At 48.9% G+C, this 20,207-nt stretch overlaps 1 protein-coding gene across 1 annotated transcript in view; it reads left to right on the top strand.

Annotated features, from left to right (window-relative positions):
• The window catches only part of LOC139057563 (solute carrier organic anion transporter family member 4A1-like), a 79,509-nt gene that overhangs the window by 20,715 nt on the left and 38,587 nt on the right, over positions 1-20,207 (top strand). The window contains exons 4-7 of the mRNA XM_070536004.1: positions 6,717-7,700; positions 15,492-15,616; positions 17,007-17,106; positions 18,915-19,036. Of these exons, the coding sequence (XP_070392105.1) occupies positions 7,165-7,700; positions 15,492-15,616; positions 17,007-17,106; positions 18,915-19,036 (883 nt within the window). The 5' untranslated portion in view covers positions 6,717-7,164. The remainder of the gene's footprint in view (positions 1-6,716; positions 7,701-15,491; positions 15,617-17,006; positions 17,107-18,914; positions 19,037-20,207) is intronic.

The following is a 20,207-nucleotide window of genomic DNA, read 5'->3' as shown; positions in this document are numbered from 1 at the left end:
CGAAAACACCCGTGTACTTAGATTTAGGTGCACGTTAAAGAACCCCAGGTGGTCGAAATTTCCGGAGTCCTCCACTACGGCGTGCCTCATAATCAGAAAGTGGTTTTGGCACGTAAAACCCCATAATTTAATTTTTTCCCCCAGACGCTCACTGCCTTTCTTTTGGTGCGTTCACGACTTGCGTCATTTAGATCAAGTCAAGCATGGGCTTCAAGTTATGATGCATTTCTGAATATGGGGGTAAGCGTGCGCAATTCCGGGCAGCGCATTGTGCCATTGACACTGAGAGGAAACGGGGAAAACAAAGTTAACGCCCTATACTCCTAAACTTTCGCCTACCTGTGGTGTGCGTGTATCGTGGAAGAAGAAACAGCGCAAACACCACGACGAAAAAAAGCATCAACCACACCAGCGCTTCGTGGTGTTGTCCATGTTTTTGCGTCGTCCTTGTGTTGCGCTGTTTCTTCTAAAATGCTCAACCAACTAGCCGGCAAGTCTATCCTGTGCATATATATTGAACACACGTATGAATGTAGATGGTCTTCGAAGCTTTTAGAACGAGCACTGCCACAGGATACGAGCTGTGCACGCGTAACAAGTGGACACATTAGTCATTTAAACATGCGTGCCAATGCATGTGACGCGGCTATCGGCATAAGCAGTCTCCAAATGCTGGAATGCATGCTCTTCAAAACGCTAACGATCCGCTGCTAATGCAGGAGAACAGCTCACAGCGGACTGAACCAAACTCTAAACTTATGCACTTGAAAAGAACGCCTACACGGCAGCGTGAGGCACGTCGAAATGCCTGGTACGAATGGAACTGGCGGAAAAAATAAACAGAAATGCTCACCAGTATACGCGCGACTTAAATTCACATACGTGTATGGTTGGCACGATACTTCGTATCCGCGTATTTTCGGAGAACATGTAATGCATGAACTGGAAAAGCACTCGATCGTGAGCTGAACGGCACATTTGTTATTTTCCTGGGGTGACGACAAGCCGTGAATAGTTCTCACGTCGTCGTCTACGTTGTATTCCTCCGTTAGTCGTAGCAAGGAATGGAAATGATGCAAACGCAAACATATTCCAGTACACAACAGCACAGCACACTGCAGAGAAACTCCACCCACCGCAGCCGATTTCTCAAATACATTTGCTTTGTATATAAGATCTAAAACAACACGACTGAGCGCGGTGGCTCTGTGGTGTAATGGTTAGGATGTGTGCTTTGAATTGTATAGATGCGAGTGTACGCGGGTTCGATTCCACGTGATGTATAGAGCAATGTGGTTCTCCAGATAAGTGTGTGATTCCCTCGACTACTGTGTTCAAATTAGATTATGTGTCTCCTGATTGTGAAATATGCGAAGATATTTGCGGATTGAACGTGAATTAGCTTTTTTTTCTCCGCAGTGGCGTTCGGGAGACGCATAGGCCGATTCCGAGCAGTCACAACTCATGGTAGGCAGCAAATAGCCTGGAAAAATGACTTTAAAATCCTGCATAACATTGCTCACGCCTATTCTGAAGGCCGCTTGGAATTGGGCCACTGAGTCTGAGGAGCCGCCTAGGGAACGGTGTATCAGCGACCCTAATTTGATCTGATTTCCTGCCTGCATGCGTGGCCAGGACTTCGCTAAGAGGGTATTGGGAAGAGTACTAGCACTCTGTTTGGGGGAGTACAAGTACTCGGTCTGGTGGAGTGCCATTACCCCTGCGGTGAGAGTATTACCACTCTGCAGAAGAGTACTAGCACTCCCTGTGGGAAGAGTATTATCACTCTGCAGAAGAGTACTAGCAATCCCTTGCGGTAGAGTAACAAAACTCTGTCAACAGGAGTTGACCTACTCTCTCTCAAAGAGGGTCGATCTACTCTCGAAAAGAGAGTGAAATATGGGACAAGCCGCTACTCCCTCAAAGGGAGTGCCCGGCACTCTCTTAGTTTTTAGAGTGATGTCGTTGGGTGGTCAGTCCTAAAGCTGATGGTAATACCACTTGCGTCCCGAAGCTGGACAAAGGGTTATTGGGTACGCCATAGTGGAGGACATCCGGATAAATTTTGACCAGCTGGAGTTCTTTAACCTGCGCCCACTGCAAAGCACACGAGCAGTTTCTTTTTTTTTGCATTCAGCCCCATTGAAATGCAGCAGCCGCGTCCGGGTCGAACCCACGACCTCGGCTGCTCGGCAGTGGAACGCACTAACCACTGGACTACCGGGCGATAACTGTTAAGCTCGCTTTGTGCACTGCGTGTGTTGCCAATTGAGTGGCGAAAGGCACCGCATTCCCCGTCAGAATTACGCACTGAGTTGTTAGAGAAACGTTTAACTAACGAATGTTTGCCCAAATGAAAAGAATCTTCAGTCGACCATCCCATGCACTGCTCACGCTTTAAGAATTAAATTTCTCGGTATAGTTTAGAACGCCCGTGGACTCTGAGATTGGGCCGGAACACTGTACACCGCTGCTATATCGGAGATCATCACACACCACGTTCACCTGGCCTCCTGACCGCTAGAGAACACTGCAAGAGCAATCGCCTTGTAGGGAGCCTTAATACGCACACATGCTCACACGCTGACTTATTCCAGAAAAGCGAATGCTTGGGCGGGACCAATGTTAGCGGTTACCGAGGTTTACCTGAGTCACGGTCAGGGTTACCTGCTGGCGGACCGCCATCTTGAGTCTCAAAAATCGTTAAGTTAAGCGGAAAATTTAGCCATAGCGTAGGCGGGAGTATGAAGTCTCCCTGTGGTCTTGAGGTGGACGGATCACGCACAAGGCATGCCGGACTGCTTTCAGAAGGGACCCAAATAAGCAGCCCTGAGGCGTTCCATTTTCCATTATACTGATGCTTCGACAATGGGTCGGCACAATCGTACTCTGCTAGTCGACGTCTGTTGATAGGGCATTTCCTAAGCATCGAGACGCGATTTCAGAGCTGCGTGTGCTGTTCAGGATGAAAGAAGAGATGGACTGGCACCGACGACGAAGTCGATGACGACGACTTGGGAGTGAGTGTCGGCGTAATGATTTAACGACGCGCAGACGGGCGGATAATGCAAATAGTTTCGTGCTCCGAACTGCTGCCTCAGTACAAACGTCTCCCTAAATACCGCGCAGACTGCAATGTGTTCATCGTTACGCTGGCGCTCATCGTCAAGCCTATGCCATTACTGTGCAGTTGTCAGGCGACTCCAGCCGCACTCCTGTCATGAAGATAACTGCCCACCACCCTGACAAGGCGTCTTAACTATACACGCTCACATTGCAAACAATCCAAGTCTCAGATAACCGGCTTATATGGCGAACCAGTGCCGGCCAGGGCCGGTATTTTGTAGCGATGCCTTTTCCGATTCTATGCTTTTTCAGGCTTTTCGCGCTTGGCCAGTGGTCAGAGCGACGGTCTGCCCAGATTATCAACGGGATCAGGCGGCCGTGTGTGGTGGATGATAAGAATAGCATAGAATCAGGCATAAGGCATCGCTACAAAATAGCGGCCCAGAAGGCACTATACGACATTATAAGCGCGAAACTTATGCTGGTACAGGCCCGGTAGAGAAGCCAGTAAAGTGGCACGAAAAATTCGAACGATAACAGACGCACGGCTGTAATAACGCCCCGCTTAGCCCCATGCGTCTAGGCAAGCTCTGTTTATGGCCATGCGCTTTGCAAGCAGCGCGTGTACTCTTGCATTCTATCACGTCGGTGCCCAGTCAGGTCAAAAGCAGAACACGTGACTCAATACGGGAGATAAGTTGGCCCTTGGGAAAGCGCAGCATGGGCTATATACTGAAAACCGTCTTCTCCGTTCGCTAAGCTGTGCTACGGCGCTACTAGTGGGGCGGAAATTTTCGACGCTAGTTGCCCATAGATACAATATCTTGAGTCGGAACAGTGCCGCCAGACTCTGTTGTAGGGGTGTCGTCTGTTCAAGTATTTCGGACGCTGAAACGGGCAAAACTGTAGCAGACGAGGGCGACGTTTTGTGCATTGCAGAGTTGGAGACAACGCTGTGACAGCCTGCTGCTGAAGTGCAAAATAATTTTAGCATCAGAGAAATCGCTGGTGTTCTTTTTCTTTTTTTCTTTCTTAATGTGTCGTATATAGGCTCTTGCCTGAGCATGTCGCTTGTTTTTGCTTTTTTGTGTTGTTGTTGGACACAGACGTTTGGTGTGCCTTCGTTAAGCAGATTCTCCGTGCTGGCTAGACAAAATATGAGTGGGCCGATGTTGCATATGTGAATGGGCGGCATCCCTTTATTCTTGGTTTAATATTTCGGAGACATATGAAAAAATAATGAAGATACGCCTGCATGGCCCACGGGCGCGCGTTGCGGATAAAGCCAAAGAAATATATCTATGAGCAGATGTCGCAAAACATTTATTGCGAAATTCTTGCTAATAATAAAAAAGAAAATCTGTAGTAAGTTAAGTAATAAGTAATAAGTTGAGTTATAAGTAAAGTAATAAGAAATGAGATAATTAAAGTCAGACATGCAGAAAAATAATGCGATGACACAGGTGAGTTCGGCTGTGCAGCGCCATATGTTTTCGCCGGTGAACAGTGCAGTACAGGCATTCCAGGCACTGGGTTGAGCGGCAGCCTCAAGACGGACATCGCACCCGCCTTGAGGTTGCAGTGCCGCACAGCCACAGACACCTACTCGCTCGCACGCACGCACGCACGCACGCACGCACGCACGCACGCACGCACGCACGCACGCACGCACGCACGCGGTGCAAAGGTCTGTCCTTTTCGACCTCCATTACGAAGTCCGCCGCCCGTGGCTGGAATATTCCAGGATGGCCCTGAACCGAGGACCCTGCGAGGAACACACTGGTCCGAAAATTGCTCCCAATAGGTGCATGATGCAAAGCTTAAAACGGGTAACACTTCTGAGCGGCTACTATAGGTCTTGCGGGTTGTCTTTACTAAAATGCTAGATCCGACTCGCCAACCATTGATTCGTTCAGGCTGACCGCTGCGTAGAACTTCAGAGGCCAGCGCCCTTGCTCGCAGTTTGCCTCTTACGCGCGTGCTGTGAAAAGCCCGCTCGTGGTACGGCGTAGTTCGCACTTTGCCATCAGAAGGTTGTGCTAAAAGAAAGAAACCGCACACAGGACGGTACAACGCAATATATCATCGACAATAAAATCAAACTAGATGGTGGAGCGTTGTGCGGGCTAGAGCAATTGCCACGAAAGGCCGGACCCGACCGGGCCCACGGGCCGTGCTCGAGCCGAGCAAGCAAGTTTGGGGTAGGGCTCGAACCTATCGGAGCTTCGTGTCAGGCTTGGGGTTCAGTTAGGCCCCTCATAAGGCCCGGCTATATTATTCGCAACGTCGCAAGGTTGTGGACTGTAAAAATTGTAGCCCTTGTAGAATTAAGTGGCAGTGGCACTTGTCGGCCTATGGGAAGGCAGCAGCATGCAGGCCCATCGGCACAGTAGTGATACACTCTGCCAGTTAGTGCCCCCCCCCCCCTCCCCTGCCCCACTCTGGGGCCCCATAACGTAAAATTCTTCCAATATGTTTTTATTCCAATCTCCTGACGTCAAATTTACGTAACCGCCGACGCAAAAATCGGGCGATGATCAGCAGCGTTGCCTGAACAGCCCAATCTAATACCCCCCTCATTTATAGGAGGTCACTTGCTTTCAAAACGAATAACATTGGCAACGTTTAGCAGTTTTTCTTATCTAATTGGCCGACAAGAGGCGAGGAGCACGCTCAAGTGGAGAGGGTTTCGATGGGGCCGAATCAGCGTGAACGAACAAGTAAGACGTCTTCATGCAGAAAAGGAAGCAGCTTCGTCTGCTCTGGACATGGACTGCGCTTAACAACCCACATGTTAACATGAAAGTAGGCAAAGCCGAACTTCACAAATACGAAACACGTATTACGACACACGAATACTTGAATTGCAGAATGAAAAAAAAAGTTATAATGAGGCTATATAAAGCAATAAAATTCCTAGTTCCACGTGACAATATCGTCGTACATGAGCGCTACCCTTATGTTACATGTTACAGTAGAACTACCGGTAGTGTATTACGAAACCCAGCTAACAAATAGAAAAGCATATTTCGATTTACATTCCTGCTAATGTTATTCGCTCGACTTCTAGCATTGTACTTTGCGATGATTCTTCGGCATTCAAGAATGGGATAAAATTGTTCGCGGTGTGTAGTCATCTAGGACTTCGCCGTATATTCCTGTACAACTATCTTGGCAAATGTAGTAAGGTTGTTCATATCACCCAGTAATCTACGTACGTGCATAAGAAACAAAGAATGCATTTTTTCTTTCTTTTGTTACCACTTTTCAGCGAAAACTCCAGTGGAAAACCTGAAAGTATACATGCCTCTACAACAAGTAATCTCTGTGTGGTTGGTACACCTTTGCAATGACCGAGAACAGGACCATGCTTCGTTTAGGCTCAAGGGCTAACTGGACGAACTGGGCTGGGCTGGGCACGGGACACTGTCGGGCGGGCTAGCGCATGGTATCTACGGGATAAGGCGTGATCCTAGGCCAGAAAAAAAAAAGCGGTTCATGCAGTGCTCTGCTGCATGCAGCATGAAAACACCGCGAAGCTGCAGTTATAGATTTATCGGTTTCAGCCGCGGTTCGTGGTCTCTCACAGTGCTGCTCATTGCTACTTGTGAGTGTCGGATAAATTTTGAACTATGATCTTTCGTAAACAGGACCGATGGCACCGCTAAAGGCGGCAAGGACGAGGATGGAGTTAGGCCTGTAAGCCCAACGTCGGGGCCAGCGGCTCCGACTCAAACGGCCCACGCCAAGGGCACCGCGACCGCAGACGTGAGCGCCATCGGCGTGGGCATCGAGCGGTCGAAAAAGAAACACGGCAAGAAAAAGCGCGGCAAAGCCGCAGAAGTCGAGGCACCTTCGCCTGCTCAAGTCGTGTCGTCGTCTACCCTGCTGAGCCCGCTGAGCCCGGAAGATAGCGGGGCGCCACAGTCTGGCCTTTCCGGACCGCTCAGCGAGGAGCTGTCGCCACCGAAGGACACGCTCTCGTCCCCCGAAGCGCCGGCCGAGCAGTCGCTCCCCACCGATCAGCCGGCTTCGACCTCGGGACCCCTGTCTCCGGAGGGGGCCGCTGCCAAAGAGACCGGAAAGGAGGACACCGCCATGCAGCACGGCGAAGTGCTGGTCCCCCCGCATGATACAATGCCGTCGGACACAAAGGACGCGACGGCGCCGAAGGAAAAAGCTGCGGATGTGGTGGTGGCACGGGAGAGGCGGGAGACCCTGTGCGGAGTGCGTGGCGTCTACCCGGACTTCCTGCAGAAGTACAGGACGCCCCGCTGCGCGCTGACGGTGCTGTGCCTGGTGTCGTTCACGCGCAGCTTCTCGATGAACGGCGTCATGATGGTGGTGCTTCCGACGCTCGAGCGGCGCTACCAGCTCAAGGGCTACGAGAGCGGCATGATCCTGAGCAGCAACGACGTGGCCAGCTGCCTGACCATGCTGCCCGTGGCGTTCTTGGCCACGCAGCGCAACAAGCCGCTCTTCATCGGCTACGGCATCGCCACCATGGGGCTGGGCAACTTGGTCGTGGCGATGGCCCACTTCCTGTCCCCGTCCTATCAGCTGTCGTCTGCCGGGAGCGACTTGTGCCCGATGACAGACGTCTGGTCGTCGTGCACGAAGTCCGGAAGCATCAGGTGCGTAGTCCAGGGAAGACAAAAGGTGCGCTTGATTTTTATTTTAAGAGGGTCCGAACTCGAACTAGTTGGTACCGATTCATAAAGCTAAAAAAGAGCGCGAAATAAAACCTGGACAAGAAAGACGACGACGCTCGTCTTGTGTTGTCTTTGTTGTCCTGGTGGTTCGGTGGTGATTGGTACGTGTTTTGCGTTATTTTTATGTTCTGTACACCAGGCGAAATGTAAAAGGAAGGGCGGTGCAAGAAAAGTGGAGGACAGGGCAAGCGTTTCTCGCGCCGCCACTTTGCTGTTTCTTAACCGGCCCTTAATTTGGTTGCGCAATCCAACTTTATCGACCGAATTCCCTGTTAGTGTGATAATTCAGCGTTTTAATGCTTGTGAATGTTAATCTTCGGTTGGTTTGGTGAAAACATTACATAATGGTGTGGATAAGTTATCGTTCTTTAAACAAACAGCGTTAACGGGAAAACACGAAAGTATGCCGGCTCGCTATACCGCGTGCCGTTCATTGTTTCTGAACTGTGCAAATACGATGCTCCACAAGTAAACACAAGGTTGATATACCGCACACCTCCCTCCTTTGTTGAACTTTCCTGAATCATGCGCTGTGTGGCTAACTGAATCACGTTTCTAAAACCGCGGCTTGTCCTGCTCACACATGCTTGTACACGCTACAGAAAAAAAGTAACCGATCACAATTACAATAATTTGATTAATAATATTATTGATTACCGTTACCAATTACTGCCCCACGAAAGTAACTGAAAAATTACTCAACAGTAGTCGATTGCTTCTACGTGACATCCCTGCGAACTTTTGCAAATATGTATAAACGGATCGAGCTGGCCTGGCCCTTTCAGTGCTTCCTCTGCAACCATCGATTAAAAGATCGTTGAGCGTCATCCCTCGCTTTTGTTTTGAAGAAATCAGCAACGGTACTAAAACTTGCACGAGGAGGAAAGAGTCAGGGTAGCTTGATTTCATGTGCTGGGGGCCGGGGCGGTGTTGTGACGTACACAGAACTTGCGCAAATTATTGAGGTCTCTCAGCTCTAGGTCCTTTATGAAGCGCTGCGCTTCATTGTTGCTGGGACTTGGCGATGAAGCTCCCGGTCCATCCAATAGAAACCTGAAAAAATCGCCCGCATGTCCGAAGACAATTCGACTTCGCTATCGAGTCGCACCAGCACATGTTCAATCCATCAGCTAACATCTGGTGGAGCGCACTGAGCTCGGGCTTTCCTAACTGAACATGCGTATTCACTAGGCTACTGCGTGGCACGATTTCGGGCTTTTTGCTGTAGTCTTCGCCATATTCAGGTTCTAAAAGCTGAGTAGCTTGGTACAGCTTGTTTCGCCAATAATTAACTGGTTACATGTAATTGGTTACTGAAAAAGTGATTTAATTACAATGAAGGCAACCGAGTAAACAAAGTAATCGGTAAATTACAAGAAAATGTAATTGATTGCAAGTAACTGATTACATATAATTCGTTACGTACAAGTCTGTGCTTACATGACAAAGAGGGTGATGCGCCGCAGCTCTTTCGAGCTTATGGCCTGCGTTCCATCAAGTAGTCCTGAATGCTTCCTTTTGCTATATTTTGTGTGTCCTCTTCGCGATCAGATGATGTGTCATTATCATCATCAACAATATCATCATAATCATGCAGCCTATTTTACAGCGAAGCTGTATACCTCAGCCGTCCAAGGAAATGTTCGTGTCGTAAGCAAAAAACTCCTCATACGTGGGCCGATCCCGAAGATAGCGCAATGCCGGGCCGATCCACGGTGGAGGGGCAGTTCGCCATTAAGGGCCCACACACACAACTTCGCTGGTCATCCTTCTTCACAGAGTGGAAGGGCACTGAGATTTTTTTATGTTCACTTTAGGATGAAGGCCCTCCCAGCGATATCCAATTGTCCTTGTCCTGCGCTAGCTGATTCCTACTTGCGCCTGCAAACTTCATACTTTCATCAGCCCACCTAATTTTCTGCCACGCTCGACTGCGCTTCCCTTCCACTGGCACATACTTTGCAACTCTAATGGTGGATCCACCGGCTACCTGCACTGCGCATTACATGGCCGGCTCTATGATGTGTGCACCTCGCAAGCTGATCAAGCAGACCCTGTGGCCCGAGGCCATATGCATAAAATTCTCAGGCGTGCATACTGTCCGAGGTGGTCGTCGCAAATATTTACAGCAAACACCTCGGACAGCATGTACGTCTGAGGTATCTATGCACACTGACATTGCACTTTCTAAGTGGACCCTATCTCTACGTACCTGGCGAAGTCGTGAAACAAATAGTTTATAATTAATCGCACTTTACTAATAGTTTAAGCGCTGAGAATAGCACCTTAGCAGATGGAAGCTTACGTCGTCGGAGGACCAATGACGCAGCTACTGAGGACTGGTACTGGCAGGCACTATTGCGTTGCGCAAGAAGGGACTTGTTTGCTGGTCTCTTCCCCCAGATGCTTTGCAAGAGTTCATTTTATCTTTTCAACTATGGTGGTGCGAGGCGAGGCACATGTTTCTCATCTTCTCTTTGTGAGTCGCGATAACTCTGTCTCGGTCTGTGATAACCGCGCGGATCGAATCTTCTCTGCGCGCCTTCCTTCGCGCGCAAGGTTTCGGGTGGAGGGTAGGGAGGGGGTGGGGGTGGGGGCGTTCAACTTTGGGCGGCCCGGGCGTACGAGCGCCCGAGTCTGTTGCGAACAACCAAAATCACTGTCAAACGCTGCCGGAGTACTTGGCGCGGTAACTCATGCGCAGCAGCCAAGCGCCCATAGCTTTCTTTTCATAGACACAGAACGTTGTCCGCGAGTATAGTATGCCTGTTGTTTACAAGTTTAGTGAGCCGATAAAAGTATCTTATTTCGCATAGCTGTCCGCTAATCTGCTATCGCAGTCGACGCCTTTCGGGCGCATAGCTGTCCGCTAATCTGCTATCGCAGTCGACGCCTTTCGGGCGAAACTGCGACTTTTTCATCAGCTTGCCTTGAAGCTTTGGGCACCACACAAATGGGACGGATGATGCTTATTTTGCTACGAAAATATGAGTAAAACAGGAGCACGAACAACGACGGCAGAAAACCATGGCGCACGGCGGCCTCTTTTTCCGGGTGCACTTAGCAAGGCCGCTACCAGTGGCGCGTTCGCCTGCGCGCGCTATGCATAAATCTGTTTTGGAGCTCGGAAACCGTCAATGGGTGCTATTCCGTTTCGAAGGTCGCTACAGGGTGACGATGAGCAAAACGAGAACAAAGTAAAAGTGGGAGCCAACGTTTCGACAAGTGGACTCGTCTTTTTCAAGGCGACATATGCTTTCCTCGGCACATTATATATAGGTAGGGTTCTTCTGAAGGGGAGAAGGGGTAGGGCGAGTGGGTGCGGCAACGACCGAAGGTGTGTTAGGTGCGCTGTGCACACGGCCGTGTGTTGTTGGGCTCGTGGCGGGACCACAGCGGTGGGCGGACTTGTGCGATCGCCTCGGAGTCCCTGCCGAGTGAGCTAGCTGCCATGTGGGCTGGAATATAAAAAATTCGGTGATAAGAGATGGATGCCTGAAATGCGACGACGAGAAGCGAGAGTGCGCAATTGTAACCAAAATTTCAGAGTGGAGACTCTACAGTAGTAGGAATGGTAGAAAAGAGCAAATCTGTAGCTGCATGGGGATTCGAACTGATTCCAGAGCTTTACTGAGACTGGTTCGATCGTGTCAGGCATGGTGCATGCATATTCAGGCGTAGATCGCACAATAACTTTATAAGCAAGTAAATTTGCGCAGGATAGGCTTATAAAAGGTTACGGCCTACATATTCAAGGGCTCGGTTTGCTGAGTTAGTGAATAATGGGTCTCCAAACTAACCTATCCTAACCTAACCTAATGTGGTTCGAGTGGTTCGACCAAGATAGTATTTAGAGAGATGGACACCTGGGTATTTGATCAAATAAATGGCACTTATAGTAGATTCATTAATCGCATAATTTTAATGTTATTTGAGTGATGCCGCACAAACGAAAACTTATCATTCGCCTTAATGTTATTCAGTATTCATTGTATCTACAACTAACGCGATAGCTTGTACAGTGCAATATAATTAAAATATCACTGCTATCGCTGCTTTCAGCAGCAGCAATACTGTTGAAGCATATCAGTGCTGCCGTCAACAACTGTGCTCGTCAGGGCGACACTGTCACCCTCGATATGGTCTGCTTCACTTCTTTCATTGACTTGATATGGTCGGCTGTGAATGACAACGAACGCAAGCTGATCACACTATATAGCTTTTAGTTCAATATTATTACATTCAAACATTCTTAAAGACAGTTTCAAGCCATTCACATATGCTTGTTTTTAAAGTGAAGCTTTCTTTGCTTCTTCCTTCGACTTTCCCACTGCTGCATCTGCTGCTTGCTTGCTTGAATAGAGTTTTAGAACAGGAGCCCCAATAGTTTGGGGCCACAAAGAGCTTTGCGGGTGTTAGCGCTGGGGCACGCAGGTGTGAAGTGTTTTTGAATAGGGCTTTCCGTTTGCGGATAGCGTCTTGCGCTGACAGCGCCACTACGGCGTCAAAGAAAAGCTATTAGAAATAACTAAATAAAATGTACCATATTATGACAGGAGTAGTAATTTGATTTTCGTGTTTCATCATTTCACTACAATTTGGAGGTTATTCTATTAGCAGCAAACAATTAGTCGGGCTTAGTTTTGAGTAACCAACCTTACGTGCCTTCACCAGCCGCGCTAAGCCGTGTTAGGCCTACGAGCCATAAAACCCACAATCGAATTCGGAATCAGCAGTGTCTAATGAATCAATCTTCATAACACACGCTAGTTGAGAGAAAGCAATAACCGCAGTCACTTCTCCTAGCTCTCGAACTTCACGCGTTATCACGAATCGAGCCCACTCTGGTGCTATAGGTTAGAGCAATCGCTTCGATGGGTGCCGCCATGTTTGTTTACGCAAATCTTTTGGGGCAGCTTTTGGGGCTCCTGCTGAATAAGTGAAATAGCGTGCCCGACGCAAAACCCAACGCAGCTTGCGTCTCGCGCATGCGCAGTGGCTTCGACGCTATTTCTTTGGGGCCCAAATTTTTAAAACTCTCTAATGACTGCTTGACTGATTGATTACTTGCTTGCTTGATTGATTGATGCCCGCCGCGTCGGGGGAGGTTCAGCGCGTGTATGTAGATGCAAGGAGCGCGGCAGAGAAGAAAGGAGACACGAGAAACTCTTTGGGACTTTCGCACCACGTCAAATGTGCACAATGTCCTCTGGAGATACCTGCGCGTGACCACATTAGCCTCTTGACAAACGTAGTTATCCGTGAGCCCCCGCAAAAGCAATGCAGAAATTGCAGCCGCTTACCTTCCTACTAACTTAAAGTCCAGATGGAAGCTAGATATAACGAAGAGGAGGGGCGAGAGGAGGCAGAATATGGGCAGAATCGACGCAGTCGCGAAACGAGTAAAGAAAAGCCTTGCCACTATTCGCTCGCAGTTCCCATGCAGCGAGGGAGCGGGGTAGTAGGGAAAAGGTGACGTGCGAAGGCAAGGAAACGCTGCTACTATAAACACAACACCGGTTTCAGGAAAAGTGGATTAACTTAAGTTCAAGGTACGGTATGATACGTTTTTGCTATTTCTTGAAAATAAATACCATCGGACAACTTACGCAAGGCGTGCAGAAGCAGAGCCGCATTAATTAAATCGCACAGAAGGGTCTAGGCGACACTACGGAAGCGGTCGCACGTCGAATCAACACTTCTGCGCCCGCCGCTGTAGTTTTGCGGCTATGGCATTGCTCGAGGTCGCGGATTTGATGGTGACCGCCGCGGCCGCATTTCGACGGGGGTGATTAAAAAAGAAGAAAACGCTCATGCACTCAGATTTAAGGACGCGTTAAAGACCACCGCGGCGTCAGAATTAGTCCGGAGTGTGCCACTAGGGCGCGCCCAGTGTGTGTTTGGCACGTACAGCCCCATAATCCTTTTCAAGTTCAATACTTCTGTCACAATGCGATGTGCAATGTGAAGCAATTACACATGCTCAACCCTCTCAGAGGTGAAATATGGCGCAGAACGCCTCACGCAAACACCTCTCCCTCTGTGTTCTATGTACTACGCAGACAAACAGCAGTGGTGCACGCAAGGTAACATTTAACATGGAACTCGCCACTCTCGGGTTGGACTAAATGTTTAAATTAAAAATTTTTATCGTCAATCAAAGCAAACAGCAATTATCGTCAGTTATCGTCAATCAAAGGAAACAGCACAGAAAGCTTCGCTTACATCGATTCCCGTGCACAGTGCGTGGGATCTGCATAATTTCTTTTCTAACTTGGCACTGAAAACGTGCTGGTTTTCGGAACGGACGATAGCTGCACGCGAGAAGCAGCCACACCTCACTATAGGATAACTCGAATAACAGTGACCCCCATACCCACAAACATGCACCCGGAATACAATAAGGCAAGGCGAAAAGCACGCGCACAACATATTAGAACAATGTATGAAAATAATCCCACGGACAACACAATATACACGGACGCTGCCGCGTATTCGAACGTATACTCGAACTCCAGTGATGCCCAAAAGAACGTCATGAGGTACGCAGTAGCAATCGTCGACACGAAAGCACAGCAACAATTGACGGCATCCGTCAGGGCAGGTACTCCGGCAGCTGCCGAAACTTTCGCCATGGCAATGGCTCTCGCTCACGCGGAGCGCACGCAAAAGAGCGTCACCATAATAACAGACTCGCAAGAAGCATGTCGCCTGCTTCTCAGGGGCCCCGTGACCAAATCATGTCACTCAATAATACCGACGAAATTCGCCCATCATCACCGGATCCTATGGTGCCCAGGTCGCACAGGCCTTGAGGAGAACGAACTGGTCGATTCGCTAGCCTAAGGGCCGACTCGACCGGGACGGTCCCAGGTAGCCACTGTAGTAACCCCAATCCAACGAATGCCCCGGAGATTCTCGCTCATCAGCGTGCAACCAGACAAATATACCCTTCCCTTCACCCACAACTCAGTGGAGAGGAAGCCGCCAGCTGGCGCAAAATTCAGACCGGGGTATTCCCCCACCTTAAATTTAAAAATGCCATGTTCCCCACTCGCTACAGGCCCGACTGCCCGTGGTGCTGCGGCATACCAACACTACAACACATTACTTGGGATTGTGAATCACACCCGTTAGATAAGACACATCACACAATTGAGCAATGCGAGGCACAGCTAACCAGCTCAGACCTGGCGGGACAACAGTCCTTCATAAGACAGGTCAAGCGGGCGGCCGAGGCCAGCGGGGCCTTGGACTAATGGGGCTCCGACCAGCGAACGTAAATCGTTTAATACAATAAAAGTTTCTCTTTCTCTAATCAGGATAAAAGGCATGACTTAATACCTTTGATTCTGTTGGGAGCTCAGAAAATTTCTCAGATGCCATGGATGTTGAGTCTTAGAAGCTGTGGCTGGAAGCGCAATCTCCAGTGACCGTGAGGCCATCGAGTGATTTCATATTGCCTGTTGATCCGTTTGGCCCTCCGAAACCATCCCTTGTCTCTGTTTCTTTCTATTTTTCTTTTTTTTTCTTACTGTCGCCTACCTGTCTTTGCCTAGCTTCCTTTGAAGCCCCGAATTCTGCACCTCAAAGCAACGCTTTAATGTTGTCTAGAACCTTTTCCTGGTTTTCAATTTGCCATTGTCGAGTACAAGTATATCCTGTACGCTCAGAACGTCTCCATATGTAACTATATGTTTCACGCCCCTGCAGGAACTTCCGATACATGTTGATGATCGGACAGCTCATCAGCGGTTTGGGCGCCACGCCCATCAACACAGTGACCATCGCCTACCTGGACGAGAACCTGCCCAAGAGGAAGTCCAGCCTCTACATTGGTGCGTGCATTTACGGCGCAGCTCGTTTCCTGTATGCTACAGACAACGTCAAACGCACCCCACTCGTGTTTCTTCCTGGATTGATGTTCTGCACGAGGACTAGTTTATACGTTACGCGCCGGTCGCGATAAACCAGGGAAGCGGACATCAATTGCGTCACTCCGGGTGATGATCAGTCTCTAGTTCAGGGCCTAAAATCTTTCGCTTTGTGCAACTTTCTGCTCGTTACCACACCATGCGCTTTCCTAAACGGTGTGAAAAAAGAAATCAATTCCAATTAGTGCCGCCACACAGAAAAGTTTAAAGAGGTACGACTGAATTTCTTAACACAGCGTGATGTGTTCTGAAAAGGCGCTCTTTCTCTTGCTTCCTTTCTATTGCCTTACTTCTAACTTTCCTTGCTACCCGCTTGCTACATTCACACTTGTGAAATGAATACAAGAAAAGCATTGGAATACACATTTCAGATGGCTTCGTAAGTAACCGTGTAGACTGCGCCGTGCGTGAACAGCCGTCATTTCTAGATACCTACACATCAGTTGGCATGTCAATCATAACAGCCGAAAGGCTGTCATGCACCCAGACAAATATTAGGCATGACAAAACACCATGGCCTTCGCAAAATCTCAGTGTGCCTCACATTTTCCCGAAAGGGCAACGTTCTACACACGGCTTACTTGAGTTCAGATAAGCCGCGTGAAGCTTTAAATGTCGGTTCATGAAATGTCTGCCCCGCACCGTATGCAACGTCTGTCGCAGACGGTGGAGACTTCTGCACTATGTATCGTGAATGGAAGCAGGGCTATCACACATGTCCCAACGAACGCAAGAGTTCGCCTTGCTATGTGAACCGATGAATGCTTTCTTACATGTAAAGGCAGTGCTACTGCAACGCCATTTGAGTTTGAACGACGTGTTCTTAACCTCTAACATTGAAAGGTTATCGGCCGCCTTTTGAGCGCACGATCCAAGAGTTTTTTTTTGTTTTTTGTTTTGCCTTGGCACTACTTTTTATATTCGGATAGCCTTTACGGGGCTTCAATTTACAGCCAAGCAAACTCGCAGGGAGTTAAAATAGTTATGACTGTTGCTTCAAGAAAAAGAAAGCTCGCGGAAAGGTCAGCCCCGATTTGGTCGCCTAACGAAATAATCACCGCAACTTGTGGGCCGCTCAGCGGGCAACCACATTAGTCTCACGCAATCCCTGGTTGCACATTGTTCGCTGCCCCCACACGAAGAGCCGCTGTCGAACACAAATGGGCTGACTGTCTGGGGTGACTCGCTAGGACATGTGCGCCGTTGCCCACCCAGCATGCCACTGTCTTGTAAAGTCTTCGAGTCCGCGATTTCCATGGTGGCTCAAACGATGTTGGTCGCTGCTTGCGTGCAGGCATCTTCAACAGTATGACGATCATCGGGCCTTCTCTCGGCTTCATTGTGGGCGGCTACACGCTCACCTACTACGTCGATATATCTACTGACGTCTCCAGGTCAGTACCCGCCCTCAGTGACACGTGCAGTGCGCGCAGTTGTCGGATTTACATGATGCGGCGTTGCCATGAAAAATTATTGTGGTGTATTAAGCGCCAAAACCACGATTTAATTTTGAGGCACGCCGCAGTGGGAGCAGCGGAATAATTTTGACCACCTGGGGTTCTCTAAACCTTTATGGACGATAGGTGCCATGCAGGCAACATACAAACAAAAAAAAAACGTTTTGCTGAGTTTCGGTATTGAGCACGACGTTTCTGGCTACAATGCTGGCAAACACTGAATGACAGACGGCAAGCGCCATTAGTTGGTTTACAGCAGGAACACAGGATGCGGAAGAAATTTGGCACGCGACTCGCTCTCTCTTGAAGGCAATTCTCAGAAGAGACAGACCGATACAAGACATCCGGCTGCAGTGCATGGGGTCACACACGTGACCTAAAGCAAGTGAAATGCACACTTTTGGTCGTGGCACGACGAGAGCTGTCTCTACAATTACAAACAGACGCTTAAGTGGCTTCGGATTAATTCCACTTCCACTTTTCTGCCTGGGCCCATCCTACCACGCCCCCTATCGCTGAAGAAGTACTGAAAAAGTTTGCGCACAGTATTTTGTTTCGTTGATTATTGTCATTTTCGGCGTGTGTTGCACGTTTCTCTAGGAATTAAACATTTTTTTTTCTGGTATTGAAATGTGCCGTCATTAAGCGGTTAATGTGCACCCACTGCATGGCACGCCAGCGTTCCTACATTTTGCCCTCATTGAAATGCGGACAACACCCCAGCAGCGCAATACCTGTAGCCTCATACCACAACGGCGGGTAACACGATAAAGACGGGCTACGTTTTGGCAGGCAAACTCCACACATGTCCATTGTTACAGTGTGATAACATTATCAGCTACCTTGCTATTTCGAAGGCGAACAAGTGCGATTAATCTTTCGAAGGTACAGAATATCTTCATTTGTAATCGATGCGAATCTGATGTATGGTCGACACGCTCCTTGGATCGTGGCTTTCGCCCCTCTGTTCCTCTTTTCGTGCTTCACTAGAGCAGCGCTTTCAACGAGGAAGGGCTAACTATTGTGCTCATTATGCATCTATAAAACGCTTGCAGGATAAGCTAGGCCTTCACGGGCCAAGGAAGCTATAAGTGAGCCGCAATTTGTGTATCTATCTTCTAACACGCCCAGCCAGAAGAACGCGGTGACATCTCTGTTTCAGCAGACAACTAGCGAGAATTTGTGAGCGTTTACTTTGATATGGCTTTAGGTGTGTTATAAATTTATAAGAACTAAGCTGAGCAACAGCTGTATATCTCTCACATTCCATGAGGAGGGTAACTTTCTGCCTATAGCCTATCTATGCAGCAGCCTTTATATGATATAACATTTAAGTTATGAGGCGAATATTAGGTAAGGAATGCTCACGAGAGTAAAACTGCCACGAAGAATAATAATTCTCAATAAAGCTCGACTCTTACGCATATATTTCAAAATTTTAAACGTAAAGATTTCAAAGTTATATGCAAAATGGTCGCAGGACCTTAAGGACAGTTTGACACAGAGTTCAAGAAAATAAACTATGACGCAGCACACTTCTGTCCTCCGAGAGGGACCTCGCCGACACCATCAGCGTCTCTCGATCTCGCACTCAAGGGTAGACAGATGACGTTTCCAATGCCATCAGCGAGGCCTTCTTGATGTGATAGTAGATGGTTAGAATAATTGCGTTTCATTTAAAGGCGATTTCAGCAGAGTTTCCCGGCCCTTGTCAGGCGCTAACCGCGTCCTTCGCCCTTTCACAGCATGGGCCTGAGCTCCAAGAGCCCCGCGTGGGTCGGCGCGTGGTGGCTCGGTTCCTTGTTGACCGCAGCCATGGGCTTCACCCTCAGCGTGATCACCTGCTCTTTCCCAAAGTACCTCCCCGGTAAGCGCGGCATGCATGCAGCGGCATGAACATGCGCTCGCTTAAGTAACGTGAAGCCAAGTCAATCCATTACCCCTACTGCCATCCTTTAGTGCAAACTTGCATCGCAGTAACTGCGGCCGACATGCATACATCTAGGCGCCACTGCGTTTCCCTGAAACGCATGCGAGCTGGGTCACGTGGCGTAGCAAATATACAGAATTATGAAGTGGTAGGCGTGGGATTTGTTCTGGTGTTACTCAGACGTCTGCGCTTGCCGCACATATGAAGGCAACACGTGGCCCTGTCTTCGTCGAGCAACACCGTACAGTGCAACCTTCCCGGGTGCGCTTGGTTTGCGAATTGCAGCGCTCACTTTTCGACGCTCAATTGCGGTGCATTTTGTCCCATGCTGGCAAACACGCGAGAAAAGATATTACTTTCACGCTCCCTTTGTTTCCTCAATGACCCCTTGCGGGGTACTCCATAAGTGACGGGAACAGCAGAAATTGAAATAAAAGTTATCCGCGATATTATTTACAAAACACTAGTTATTTCAGCTATGAAGGTAGTTGTAGTGTTGGTGTCACACTAAGAAAAACTTCATTCTCATAGGGGTGTTTTCTCGCGCCTATACCTCGCACCCTTTCACCCATGGAAATGGGCGTTTAAGCGAACTAATACACCCATTTGAAAGGGTGATCTTTCGTAACTGCTGTATTTGCTCCTTGTGTGTTTTGCCAAAATGCACGTACGTTTTATTGGCACAGCAATATCTACTGCTGTGTCACTGCCCTATTTTTTCGTGCGTCCCCCAAAGCAATAAATAAAAAAAGAACTCAGTGCCCTTCCGCTCTGTGAAGAAGGATGACCGGCGATGCTTTGTATGTGTGCCCCTTAATGGACACCTGCACCTCCGCTGTGGGTCGGCCCGGCATTGCACTATCTTCGGGATCGACCCACGCGTGCCGAGTATTTGACGCCTGCTTCTCCTCCACCGCGGGTCAGCCCAGCATTGCACCATCTTCGGTATCGCCCCACGCAAGGGAGCATCCGTGTGTGTCGACACACGGACGCGATTCTGGGGGAACTAGCCCTTAACAGCTTCGCTGTAAAATTATGTTTTTGTGTTAATTAATGACGACGGTGACCGCGGGAGCAATGGCACGAGCCAGTTCGCGCCGAGGGGCAC

Source organism: Dermacentor albipictus, chromosome 3, assembly GCF_038994185.2.
Source record: "Dermacentor albipictus isolate Rhodes 1998 colony chromosome 3, USDA_Dalb.pri_finalv2, whole genome shotgun sequence".
NCBI classification, from domain to species: domain Eukaryota; kingdom Metazoa; phylum Arthropoda; class Arachnida; order Ixodida; family Ixodidae; genus Dermacentor; species Dermacentor albipictus.
The sequence above is the reverse complement of the archived record's forward strand: the minus strand, read 5'-3'. Positions and strand labels throughout refer to the sequence as shown.